This window comes from Arachis ipaensis, chromosome B06 (genome assembly GCF_000816755.2).
Source record: "Arachis ipaensis cultivar K30076 chromosome B06, Araip1.1, whole genome shotgun sequence".
Classification (NCBI taxonomy): domain Eukaryota; kingdom Viridiplantae; phylum Streptophyta; class Magnoliopsida; order Fabales; family Fabaceae; genus Arachis; species Arachis ipaensis.
The window spans coordinates 8,705,346-8,718,166 of record NC_029790.2 but is presented as its reverse complement, the minus strand read 5'-3'; the positions used below and the strand labels follow the sequence as shown (position 1 = coordinate 8,718,166).

At 32.0% G+C, this 12,821-nt stretch overlaps 2 protein-coding genes across 7 annotated transcripts in view; both read right to left on the bottom strand.

Moving 5' to 3' along the window:
* Window positions 2,198-12,821, bottom strand: part of LOC107645680 — a 22,633-nt gene continuing 12,009 nt past the window's right edge. Inside the window, exons 3-11 of one of the 3 annotated variants that reach the window (XM_021103893.1) lie at window positions 6,562-6,687; window positions 6,215-6,284; window positions 6,064-6,136; window positions 5,955-5,991; window positions 5,856-5,904; window positions 5,103-5,229; window positions 4,702-4,992; window positions 4,502-4,603; window positions 2,198-2,259 (exon numbers count right to left, since the gene is read on the bottom strand). In XM_021103893.1, coding sequence (XP_020959552.1) covers window positions 2,233-2,259; window positions 4,502-4,603; window positions 4,702-4,992; window positions 5,103-5,229; window positions 5,856-5,904; window positions 5,955-5,991; window positions 6,064-6,136; window positions 6,215-6,243 — 735 coding nt within the window. In that variant the 5' untranslated portion in view covers window positions 6,244-6,284; window positions 6,562-6,687 and the 3' untranslated portion in view covers window positions 2,198-2,232. Of the gene's footprint in view, window positions 2,260-4,501; window positions 4,604-4,701; window positions 4,993-5,102; window positions 5,230-5,855; window positions 5,930-5,954; window positions 5,992-6,063; window positions 6,137-6,214; window positions 6,285-6,561; window positions 6,688-7,407; window positions 7,801-12,821 lie in introns of those variants that run through there. The other 2 variants (XM_021103892.1, XM_021103894.1) reach the window with 2 other exon arrangements.
* LOC107645678 (lysM domain receptor-like kinase 3) lies at window positions 10,082-12,810 on the bottom strand. Of its 4 annotated transcripts, XM_021103897.1 has the most exons (7): window positions 12,706-12,810; window positions 12,337-12,530; window positions 11,947-12,028; window positions 11,581-11,626; window positions 11,113-11,225; window positions 10,759-10,810; window positions 10,082-10,656 (listed from the first exon to the last, which is right to left on the bottom strand). In XM_021103897.1, exons 3-7 carry the CDS (start codon window positions 11,973-11,975, stop codon window positions 10,426-10,428), a joined length of 471 nt encoding a protein of 156 aa, XP_020959556.1. In that variant the 5' UTR covers window positions 11,976-12,028; window positions 12,337-12,530; window positions 12,706-12,810; the 3' UTR covers window positions 10,082-10,425. The 4 variants fall into 4 exon arrangements, with proteins under 4 accessions (XP_020959556.1, XP_020959557.1, XP_016205236.1 ...); XM_021103898.1 differs by having other exon boundaries at window positions 11,113-11,207; window positions 11,714-12,530; XM_016349750.2 differs by having other exon boundaries at window positions 11,947-12,530.

Sequence of the window (12,821 nt, the reverse complement as noted above, 5' to 3'; positions counted from 1 at the left end):
ATCAAAGAACTTGGCTCATTAAAATACTTCCTTGGAATTGAATTTGCAAGGTCTAAGGAAGGCATTTTTATGAACCAACGAAAGTATATCCTAGATCTTTTAAAAGAGATGGGATTACTTGGTTGTAAAGCTGCTGAAACACCTATAGAGCCTAATTTAAAATTGAAGCCAGCTGAACCAGAAAATGTCATGGACAAAGGGAGATATCAGCAGTTAGTAGGGAGGCTAATCTATTTATCCCATACACGCCCGGATATAGCCTTTGCTGTGAGCATGGTAAGCCAGTTTATGCATTCACCTGGTCAAGAACACATGGATGCTGTCTTTAGAATCCTAAGGTACTTAAAAGGGTCGCCTGGGAAAGGGTTACTCTATAAAAAGCATGGACATCTTCAAGTAGAAGCTTATACAGATGCAGATTGGGCTGGGAATGTCATGGATAGAAGGTCAACATCTGGGTATTGTACTTTTGTTGGCGGAAACCTGGTTAGTTGGAGGAGTAAAAAACAGAGTGTTGTGGCACGAAGTAGTGCAGAAACTGAGTTTAGAGCAGTGGCTCATGGAATATGTGAAGCAATATGGGTAGAGAAAATCCTACAAGAACTAAAAGTTTCCATTTCTCCACCAATGAGGTTGTATTGTGACAACAAATCTGCAATTTCCATTTCTCATAATCCAGTGTTGCATGATAGAACTAAACATGTTGAAGTTGACAAGCATTTTATCAGGGAAAAGATTGAGAGAGGACAGATTTGCATCTCATATGTTCCAACCACAGAACAATTAGCAGATATTCAAGCTAAAGGATTACCCAAGAAGACTTTTGATAGCATAATAAGCAAGCTGTCAATGAATGATATCTTCAAGCCAGCTTGAGGGGGAGTGTTGACTAAATCAAATCAAAATCAGATTCCTAATTCCTTTCCTGAATCTTTTATGTAAATAGAATTAATTATAAATCTTTTCCTTTTTGGGTTTAGCTTAATTTTAGGGATTTTATGATTAGAAATCTTTCCTTTATTTTAGGCTAGTATTTTTCCTTTCTTTTCTATTTTCTAGTTATTTCTATTTCTGTAATTCCTCTATAAAGAGGCTGATTCCCTGTACATTTGATAATACAATACATTCAAACACTTCAATTTGAAACAATTGCAAAAGTAAGTTCAAGAAAAGTTACCAAATAATAACTCAAGGATGGATACAAAGAGAAAAGAGGTGGCAAGAATCGACAGATGACTCATGATGACAAGAACCAAAAGACAAGAATGACAAAAAGAGAAGGATGACATTCCTATAGGCCTCTAATAGTGCCACAATTTGTACAAATAGGCGCGCTTCTATTTATACAATTGTGATCCTACCATAAGACACTTGCTCCATATTACACAGATTAAACCTAAGCTCTGATACCACTCTGTCACAACCCAAAATGAGCCATGACTGGCGCTCAGGAAAAAGAGTTCCCTAGCAAGCCTAACAGATTCAAATATAAGATAAATAAAAAGGTTACAAATAATTTTTGATAAATTTACACTTTTTAGAATGAATAATTACATACTTTAACAAAAATAAAATAAATAAATATAGATGGATCCTGCCTGTGACATATGGAGCAGATGACGTCTAAGAACTCAACAAGGAATAGAGCCCATTGCAGATCATTACTCTTGAATAGAAAGGCTCACATAATCAAGTACTTATTCCTGAAAAAATATTTTTTTTAAACAAAAAAGGAGTGAGTATTACAATTCAGTGACTAGACAATACATCTATAATCGACATGAGACTATACAAACATTATCATCAAAATAATTTTAATTAGAAAATAATAGTTGATAATAAGTGAATCAATAAGGGAGTTCTCATAGAGAAATCAAATCAAAAGTCCACACTTGGGCGGCTCCACCTCTATGGGTAGCCCTTTTCTCTAGTGTGTCCGTACGGAATAACAGATCCAACGTGTGGCCTACACGTTAGGCTAACAACGCTCCTACTAGCTGAGGTCTGAGCCAGATGCATCTAGATTAACGTCATAACCGCTGTTAACTACTGTTTTCTAATACGAGCCTCCCAAATCAATTCAAAACATATAATTTCAAATACAACAAATCTTTGATCTTTCGAATATATAAAATATCGAATCAAATCAAATCAGATAATACTTTCTCATCCAAATCATATTCAATCATATCAGAGAGTTTGCAATATGAGTTTTCACCGGTGATCAAATTGTTATGAAATATGTGTATCGTGACATTCCTGAAAATGAGGGCATATTAGAGAAAGGCACTTGTCTAAATTAGTGAACAGTACCAAGGAAAAAAAACCACAAACACAGGACAGATGAACATAAAATCGCACAATAATCTTTCACTTACTTTTTACCCCAGAATATTAACATGGTAATAAATTTCAAGAAACCTAAGGTAAACTAACGGATCTTGTTGCTTAATTAGGCCATTATTTTATTACGATTCATGCATTACATACTTCCTTCTTCTGTTGTTACTTAACCGAGTCAACCAAGTGCAAAACTATTTTTGTAAAATAAGAAAATTTGTACATATTATAATACAACCTCCTAAGTGCACTGATATCACCAACTACCTTGTGACAGGAAGTCATCCCTGTAAAGAATATATGTAAGCATAAAAATATAACAGAAAGAAAGGTGAGCCTGGCGGGAGGAAGTGAAAAATAAGATCGTCCCACTGGTTCAACTGAAAATTAATTATAAACTAAATTCAGGGTAGTTTTTTGAAGATGTAGATGTCATGCAGCATTCAGAACATCGAATATTTAACAATATGGACACTTTGAGGTTTATAGCTTATTCTTTAAAATCACCAATTCAACCTTGAAAAGCTAGTTCCGTTAACTATGCAACTATCATTGGATCTAATTAGAATCATAGTGCATGTTTTTAAAATAATTGTTGTTTACTTAAAACAATTTTTAAATTATATTAGAATCGTTTATGCATTCTCTTAGCTTTCAATGTATACATATAGATGTCGTTTTTCAATGAATGATATTTGACCAAGGTATATCTTTTTAAATTAAACGTATAAGATTAGAATGATAAATCACATTTTCTACTAGCTATACGTAAGAAATATTTTGACTCTAGTATATGTTATTTTTGAAATTGAGCGACTGAATCTAATTTTAAATCTCTACTTATAAAAAGTAGAGTAATTTAGGCTAATAAAATAAATAGAGTTTAAAATTACATAAATATTTTAAATTAGAATTAGTTATACGCCGTATCCTGAATATTTTTATATAAATTGAATTAAGTTGATTTAATTTACCATGTATATATTGCATCAATAATAAATCGAATCAACTTAATTTGATTTATTATGTTTATCCTAGCTATATAAGTAATAAATCTTACTTTTAAGTTAATGGGTTATGCTTTGAAAACACAACACTACAAGAAATTATCGGATTAGCGACCGATTTAGCGACCAATTTGGGTGGTCGCTAATAAGAAAATAGCGACCGATTTGTGTTCAGGGCCACCAAACCCTCACCAAAGAATATCGGTCACTAAATCGGTCGCTGAGTGAATCAGTCGCTAATCGGTCGACCAATTTGCATAACACTGGATTAGCTATGGATTAGCTATGAGCATCACTATACTCATGTTATCGCATAGAATCATAAATGTTCTTTGGTGGTTGATGTTTGACTCCTAAACAAGATATTTTTGCCAAACTAATTTTACTTTAACTAATTTCAGGATGGAAGAGTCATATGCAATTCACTACCAAAATATGGAAATGGAAGTGAAGCAGGAAATGAGAAAGGGTACCTGGTGGGAATGACAACTTGCTACCCTCAACCTGGCTCTATCAAGATCTCTAGTGGTGAAGTTTTGACTTTGGAGGTTGACTACAGCAACACTAAGCTGCATAGTGGTGTTATGGGACTTTTCTACCTCCTTGTTGCTGATGACCTCCCACATCACAACAACTAAAACTCATCTCATTTAATTGTTTATATCTTCTATGATATTATTTTAGCATGCCATATGATTTTATAATAAGTTATGGGGTGGGACTTGTAACTAGTAAATAAATGCATATATTCTTTGCGAAGAAGAATATATAATTGTGTTTGTGTGATTTTAGATTACTGTCTATGTAATATGTTCTCTTCCCACAACTAATAACAAATAACAGTAATTATGAATATGGCTGATTTTATATTACTAACATGATATTTTCATTCCCTCTTATATTTATAGTTTAATTACAACTTGTAAGGCCTTTCTCTATTGGAATTTCCAAAAGGATGCTACAACTAATGCACATCAGCACCAATACAATATGATGATATTTGCATTCCCTATAAATATTACAACTACAGAGGGGGCATATATGTTGATAAAAAATAACAGAACAGCCCTGTGAGCTGAAACACTAGCCCTAATGCAATATTAAAATAATATATACAGAGGGAGAGATATATATTTTGATTAAAATAGACTCACCTCAACATGTTTTGATTTCTTATCCACCCATGTCTCATCTTTGTGTTTGTGGGTCTTCGCAAACAATTCTAACTGTGTTGGAATCCTCTTTAATGATATTTTCTACCAAACATATAAATTAAAAAACCTATGAGTATCAACTACCAATTGAAGTGTATAAAATTATAACATAAAAGATCTAAGTTTTTCTATAACATCACCATATTAGTTTTGTGTTGGGTAACGGAAATTGGGCCAGCAGTACGAAGAGCCGCTCCAAATCCGCTGCAACCAGATGCTCGATTTGACTTGCCTTGCACGCTCTTTTGTAGAAACCCAGTGTCAGTATTCCAATAAGCACAGAGAGCATCCCACACACCATCTTCTATCCATTGAGGTTTGACACGACTTGCACGAGCTTTTCCCAACAAATTTTTTAGTAACGCCACATCTCGCCTCTCAAAATTTTTTCGAGCCCAATAAAGATCTGGAGGAAAAAACTGATGTTTGCTCTGGATAATCAACACAAGCAAGAATAGTTATAAGTTGATATATATTATATTTTTCAAACTTAGAACTAATTCTTAATCTACCAAAGATTAAACGTTTCTCTAAAACCTACTTTGAACTTTTCCCACCAAAATTTCCTAGTAGCATCTGGTATCTTTTTCCACGAAAGCCATGGCTGAGAGTAATGCCCTTTAATGATGTCCGAAATTGCATGAGCCGCGGTAAGTGAAGGTAAAAATCTGTAGATATTACTTAATATCAATCGGAATACAATATAAAAGGTTAACTTCAAAATATAAAATTATTGTAGTCTTGTATGGTGTTAAGGAAGTAAACTTAGATTGATAAGGCCCTGTTCTAATAGTAAAAACAGAATAAATTTATCCTAAATCCAAAAAAATTGTTAAGGAAGTAAATCTATCCCCACAAAACACACAACAAAATCTGTTGATGACAACAGATCAAGCACCAAAGGAGTGAAATCTTCTTATAGTGGACATCAATAAATTAATGAACAATGGTATATTACAAAGCAGTTTGTCATGGTTAAATGTTAAATATATAAAAAAATACAAAACTAGGGGAAACTCAAGAGTCATTTGTAATTACCAGAAAATGCTATAATACCCTTAAAAACTACTAATAACTAATCAGAAATATTATATATATCATTGAAATTGAGATATAATAATAACTAATAAGACCCATTCAAAACAAATTAATAAAGATTTTCAGGATGTATGTATTTTAATTAATTTCTTATTCAATCATTATATTCATTATTTATATCTGAATAAGTATCTATTTTCTTATTCTATTAATAAGTAGTTTAATTGTTATGTACATTTATTCTATATAAACGTACCCTTCTCCTGCCAAGTCCAGTTTTAGCTTCCTTTGACTTGTCTCAACATTTGAAGACGCGTGTAATGAGGGAAGAGCTTCCTTTGACTTGTCTCAACATTTGAAGACGCGTGTAATGAGGGAAGTGTATTAGACATCTGCATAATTTTAAATAAAATAAGCACTAACATGTATTATTAATTCAAATAAATGGTTTTTCAGTAAAATACCCTTTTGGAAGTTCCAGAATCATCTTCCACCACCCAAGTAGCTTTGGAGCAATAAGCTCTCAGCACTCGATTCCTATAGAAAGAACTCGCACGATTAAACAATCAGCCCCGAGACAAATAGAAAGAAAGGAAGAGGAAGAAGACAACTTACTTGAGAGGAAGACAACGAACGGCCCACATCTTTGAAGAAGACGACGGAAATCTTAATACCCTCTGCAAAATTAATTCTGTTTTACAAACTGGCTACTAGGTCCGAAGAAAAATTTGGCATACTTACTAATTGATATTTACAATATTTTCTCAAAATATCCACAACTAATAAAAGAAAGTGACTATTTTCTTGGATCGATGCAAAGCTTCATTATAAATGTCAATACATAGTAAGCAGGGCACCACTTACTAGCCCACAATTATAAAATACAGTGATCTAACTGCTAAAGAAAAAGGAATAACATAAGTCTGATGCAATTAGAATAGAAGCAAGCATGCAGATAATCTTTATTAGAATCTGCAGAGTTTGTGCAATTAAAGGAACATGTTCATTATATTATATAGGAAAGAACTGATACAGTATCATCTTCTAGTTAGAGAGTTCCACGGTAGCATTGTATGCCGAAAAAGGTTCTGGTGATTGGTGAAGGAAAAGAATAATGAGTTGAACACTCGGTCCAAAACAAATATTTCAACAATAAAAAAAATCACATTATTGAAGGTTGATGTCTAACAAGACCTAATTTCTATCAAGGTTGATGTTCAATCACACATTTCCAAAAATATTAAGAATGGGGAACGTACTCAGAGAATTAAAGAACTAACAAACACTGAGTTACTAATCAAACCCTCTAGAGTATGCTTCTCAACCATGCACATAATAATATTATTGGCATAAACTTAATATTATTGGCTATCAAAAGTTTTAGGGGCATCACCATAGGGATAACATTATACATTTGCAGTCTATATGCCATGTATGATTGCCTATGAAATTTTATGATCTCAATGTAAAGACTCACAAATCATGCCTAATTTATAAAGCCAAAGAGAAATTATGTTGGAAGACCAATACAACTCATGTTCATGGAAATGCAAGCCAAAAAGACAGAATTCAATATAAAATATCATTATCTTCCCATCTATAAAGTATGTAGCAAGATTCTTGGTATTGATACCAGGCCATAATGGTGCTACTTAGAGGCAATAATATACATTAAGAACCACTATTAAATCTTGAAACTAACAACAAAGAGTAGAAGCAAGCAATCACATCACAATATTACCAATTAATAGCTGCTTCATTACTCAAATAATGATGAACATAACAGAAGGATAACCAGAGATATCTACCTCAGCAACACCCGAAGAGGATCCCAACCCTGCTGAGCAATCCCTGTGAGGCTGTGACCCAGAAGCAAGAAGCACGAGCAGAGGCGAATGGAAAGCAAAAGAACCGGAAGCCCACACCTGTGACGGCGAGTCGGCGACGGTGAAGACGACGGCGGAGAAGACCAAAGGCAGAAGAAGAGAAGCAGAGGTGAGGCCCGTTCAAAGTTGAATGAGACAATAGGGTGCCGGTGCCTGCTCCGGTGCCGGCTGCGGCGGAGACTACCCGGTCGAAAGGAGAAGAGGCGAAGGAGAAGAGGAACTGGATTTCAGAATTTGTGCGAGTTAAGGTAAAACTAGCTCACCGAATCAGAAATTCAGAATTAGGGTTTTTTTTTTAGATTTGGATCTTAATTTGGATCCAGATTTAAAACAGTTTAAATGGATTAGATTAAAACCAAATTATAAAATAAATATAATTTAGTTTAGTTTTTAATAAAAAATAATTTCAAATAAAAAATAATAATAATTTATTTAATTCAGTATTTATAACAATAAATGAGATTATCATTATATAAATTATTTCATTTAAAATAGTTTAATTTGTAATTATAGTTAATATATATTATCTCTGTTCTACCGCGCTCCACCTCTTCAGCCGGGTCTGCCCCTCCAGTTGTGCTCCCTGTCTTCCTGTGTGCTCACTACTCAATTTGCTTTCTTTTAGATTTTTTTTAACTGTTAATGTTGTTAGTTAATTTGTAAACTGTAATTTTTTATTACTGTATGGTTTAGGATTGTGAATAATCTTAAATAATTGTTGTCCATTAATCTATGAACTGTGATTTTTCATTACTTTGTGGTTTAGGATTATGAATAATCTTAAATAGTTGTTGTTAGTTAATATGTGAAGTGTGATTTTTCATTATTGTGTTGGTTAGGATTGTGAATAATCTTAAATAGTTTATCATATGGCATTTTATGGTTGTTTTTTTTAATTTGACTTTTGAGTTTGTATTTTGAAAAAGATCATAATATTGTGGTTTAAGTAATATTTTTACTTTTGATGATATTTTAAAGTTTATATTAGATTATAATTATGTTTTACTCTGTGGATTTATATTTTATGTATTATTTTATTAAAAAACGATTTTTTTTATTGAACTACAGTCAAACCAATTAAACTAATAAACCAGTAGTTAGAACGGTTTGATAACGGTTTGATTTCAAAACTTTGCTATAATGACAATGTATTATAGGTACAGTAGTTTTTAGCTTTTATTTTTAATTAGGGAGCAGCTTTACAAGAGTGATTATGACTAATTGGCTAACTTAGAGTGAACTTAGCAAATTTCTAGAAATAGTTTTCATTATGGCTTTATGCAATAAAAATGGATGCATTAAATTTATTTGGGATGAAATTGGGTTGGAATTATTCTTTATTTTTTTTAAGTAAAAAATATTCATATGAATAAACATAATTGATCAAAAAACATGAAAAAAATTAATTTAAAATATAAATTCATTTTTTAAACCGAAAATATACAAATTTGTTTCTTAATCAATTTAAAAAAAATGGATAATCAAAATATAGTATATAATATATTGTAAAAAATTTAAAGATATTGCCTGATCAGAGAAAAAAGATAAAGTTACTCAGCTCATATGTATATTTAGATTTACATGTATGTATCTTAATATGTTTTGGATTGGTGTTTTGTATTTTTTGGAGAGAAATTTAGTGGATGTTGAGAGGTAGGGGATGATATGTGTGGTGACTTGTGAATGTATCTATTACCTATGTATGAATTTATACTCTTTTGGTGATTGAAATTTTGTTCTTTTACTGTTTTAGTTGTGTGCTGGATATGGGGCTTGCGTGTGGTTAATAAATAATAATTGGTCTTGCAAATGTTTATGCTTCCTTGCCATATGCTAAATACTTTATTGGTTTATGAATCTACTTGTATGTCTTTTACTTATCTATTATATTTCACTCAGTAAATTACTATTACCTGAAACCATTTTCAGTATACACCAGCTATAGACATATGGAGCATTGTATGTATTTTCGCAGAACTTTTGACTGGAAAGCCTCTTTTCCCTAGGAAGAATGTTGTCCATCAATTGGATCTCATGATTGATTTTCTTGAAACACCATCTCTTGAAACCATTGCCACTATAAGGTTTTTGTTTATTTGTGGCAATTTTTCTCTTATTTATCGAGGTTTATAACCCCCTCCAAATAGTTTGTGGAAGTTTCTAAAACCCCAAAAAATTTAAGGTGCTTTTGCGGGAGTGAGAGTTTTATGTATGTTTAGTGGAGGTTTTATATTAAACTTTTGTGGGAATTTTAAATCACTTTTGTAGCAGTTTAAAACCCCCACAAATTAATTTTTTAATTTAACAAAAATTAATTATTTTGTGAGATTTTCAAACCTCCACAAATCCTATAATTATTTATTTCTTTTTTATTTAAAATCATTCTTAATCTCATCTCATTTACATACTCTCAAATTAAAAATTTATTTTTTAATATCAAAATTTAATAAATATAAATGCCATGGAGTATAGCGCTGAAAAGTGTTCCTCCTGAATTTTCATTAATAATTGGTCCTTATTGATATAAATCAATAAAGCATTGATTCTTCGACCGAAGAATCAAAATCTAGAGGGAAAAATAAATAAATAACCATCAAAACCAAAAACCAAAATCAAAATTAATGTGGGATAATACACATTTACACAAAACAAACAACAGTGTACAGTGTCACAAATTTACAATTTTTGCTCAAGGTTAACATGGATTACTGATTTTACAATATGGTTCAAAAGTGATGTATTACTTCACCTATTTTCCAGCAACTTGAAGGCTGTCTCAACCAGTGAGTGAATTGTTAGATTGTGCCTGTTCAATCCAACAGTACCAGAGAAAACATTGAAGCTTTCAAGCTCTGATGTGATTTCTAATACACCTTCCAGCACCTTCTCCATTCCCATATGCTTGAAGGTATCTATGTTTTCTGCTTTGTCTTTCATCATCTAAATCGCAAACTCTATGGCAAACCTCCCTATCCTCAGCACCTTTGTTGCCGGATACTTGTGCTTCTTGAGAATATCTACTAGTATACTTGCCAGTTCAACTTCAATGATTCCGGCTTCTTGAAATACATAGCTTGATTCCTGAGAGGACATGAATGTGAAAACATTTGCTGCTAATCCAACCATGACTTCTTGTAGCTTGTTTTCTTCTGATTTGATTGCCAGAAGTATCTGCATAATTTAGCAATTTGTTAAAATTCAATCTACATAGAAACATAATATGAAGTTCACATTCTGATAACACAAGATCATAATGATGAGAGTAAAACTTACTGTTGGTGCTGCGCCCGTAACAACCTTTAGCTGGTTGAAGCATTTTGATCCACTAAAGTAGAGATAACATTAAATTGGGTGCAAAATATCATTAATATACAAAGCAGAGATGACCAAAATCAAAGGAAGATATCATTTTGAATCAAGAATGGAAAAAAGATGTCACTAAAGTAGAGATAACACTCACATCTGACATTATGCCCAACCCAAGAATCTATAAATTCAGTCATGTCAAACCAAGTTCTTAGACATTCAGAATCTATAAATTGTATCAACCACAACTTTCATTGACTTATTTTATATTTTCTAATATTTACTGTTATGTTCTAAGACAATTAACAACTAAGTTCTTACACTGGAGGCATGTATCCAAATGTTCCCACAAGACGAGTATGAAGTGATAAAAAGCTTCCAACTTCCCTAAGTTTAGTTAGCCCAAAATTTGCAACCTGGTGAATTTCCAAAACCTTATTAGACAGTTTTAATATTAGTCTCATCAGAAAAAAGAAAACAAAAATTGGAAAATAATGATTATTGCCAAGAATATTACAATAAACTAACCTTTTCACGGAAGTATTTATATATTAATATGTTAGCAGGTTTCACATCACGGTGGATATAAACAGGAACAGTGTGAGATAAAGAACTAAATGGTTAAAATGGTAGTTAGGCACAAGTATCAATAGAGCTTAAGTGCCAGAGAAAGCTATTAGGATCCTCCATTATACCATGCATATACATAATATACAATAATGCAAAAAATTTCATCATTGATTTTGATCACATACATGTGCTAAACTATAGATATGAATATGTTATTACCAATTCAGATGAAATCTCCATAAGATAATTAACTCTTCCTAATATCCTGCAAAATGAAACCATCCAGAATTAAAAGCTGATGATTAAGTTTGGTACATAAAATTCTTAAAAAAATCATATTATAGAAGCTTACTCATCAAGAGATATATGATATCTTTAATTTCAACTTTGCTGAACACTCCAAAAGCTGCAGATTATAGCCTTGGATTTATATACAAAAATCTTTGCTTGTTATTATTCCTATATGGAACTCACCGTTATGAAAACTTGTGAGAGTTACACTGTGATGCTCACGGGTTTCTGATATGTGAATTTTGGTTAGAACAGAACACAACAATAGAAGAACATTTTATAATTTAGAGCTACCTTTCATGCTGACATATTAATACCTTCATGGCTCCACCACCTCTTTGTTGTTTTGTGGACTTTTTGTGTTGATCTTCACCAACTAGCATTGAAATTTTCATCAAAGGTTTGCAAAATCATATATAGATAGGACCACTAATCTTGTAGCATTATTATTATTATTATTATTATTATTATTATTATTATTATTATAATGTATATGTATGTGGTCCCTTGCCACGTCTCATCAATTTTATTCGTTTGCCAAATGCCTAACTACCATTTTTACTATCTTTAACTATCAATAAAATTATGCAGATAAAGAACTAAATGGTCAAAGATAATTTATTTTTCCTTTTAATTCTGGAAGATTATATAACATTATTAAAGATATAATTGGCTTGCTTTTACTTGGCCTCTCAATTCTGCAAAATAGACTGCTCCAAATCTACCCTGACCAATTTTGTTATCAGAGTTGAAGTTATTTGTAGCCTCGGCTAGTTCTTGATAAGAGAATTCCATCGATTTTGCCGCCATAATTGCTGGAAGGCCAGAAGCACTAGCAGCTGTGGATCCTAAAGTTTCATATTCACCACTGCTAGATGCTTTACAAGGATAAGGAAAAAAGAAACAAAAAGTGTTATTATTATGAATTCATGATCACAACATAATTAATTCATTGAACATTTTAACATTGTGTCATAGTTAATATAACTTAATCAAATAGAAAGAAACAAATAGTAGATTAAGAAGCCTAGAATTTCAATAAAATACAGTTACCATCTTGGGTTGAACTTGATATAAAATCTTCTGTTGGCAATTTAATTTTTTCTTTTTCCTTCTTCTGGAAATATTAACACAAGCACAAATTAATAATGGCAGAACCCCACTTGTTC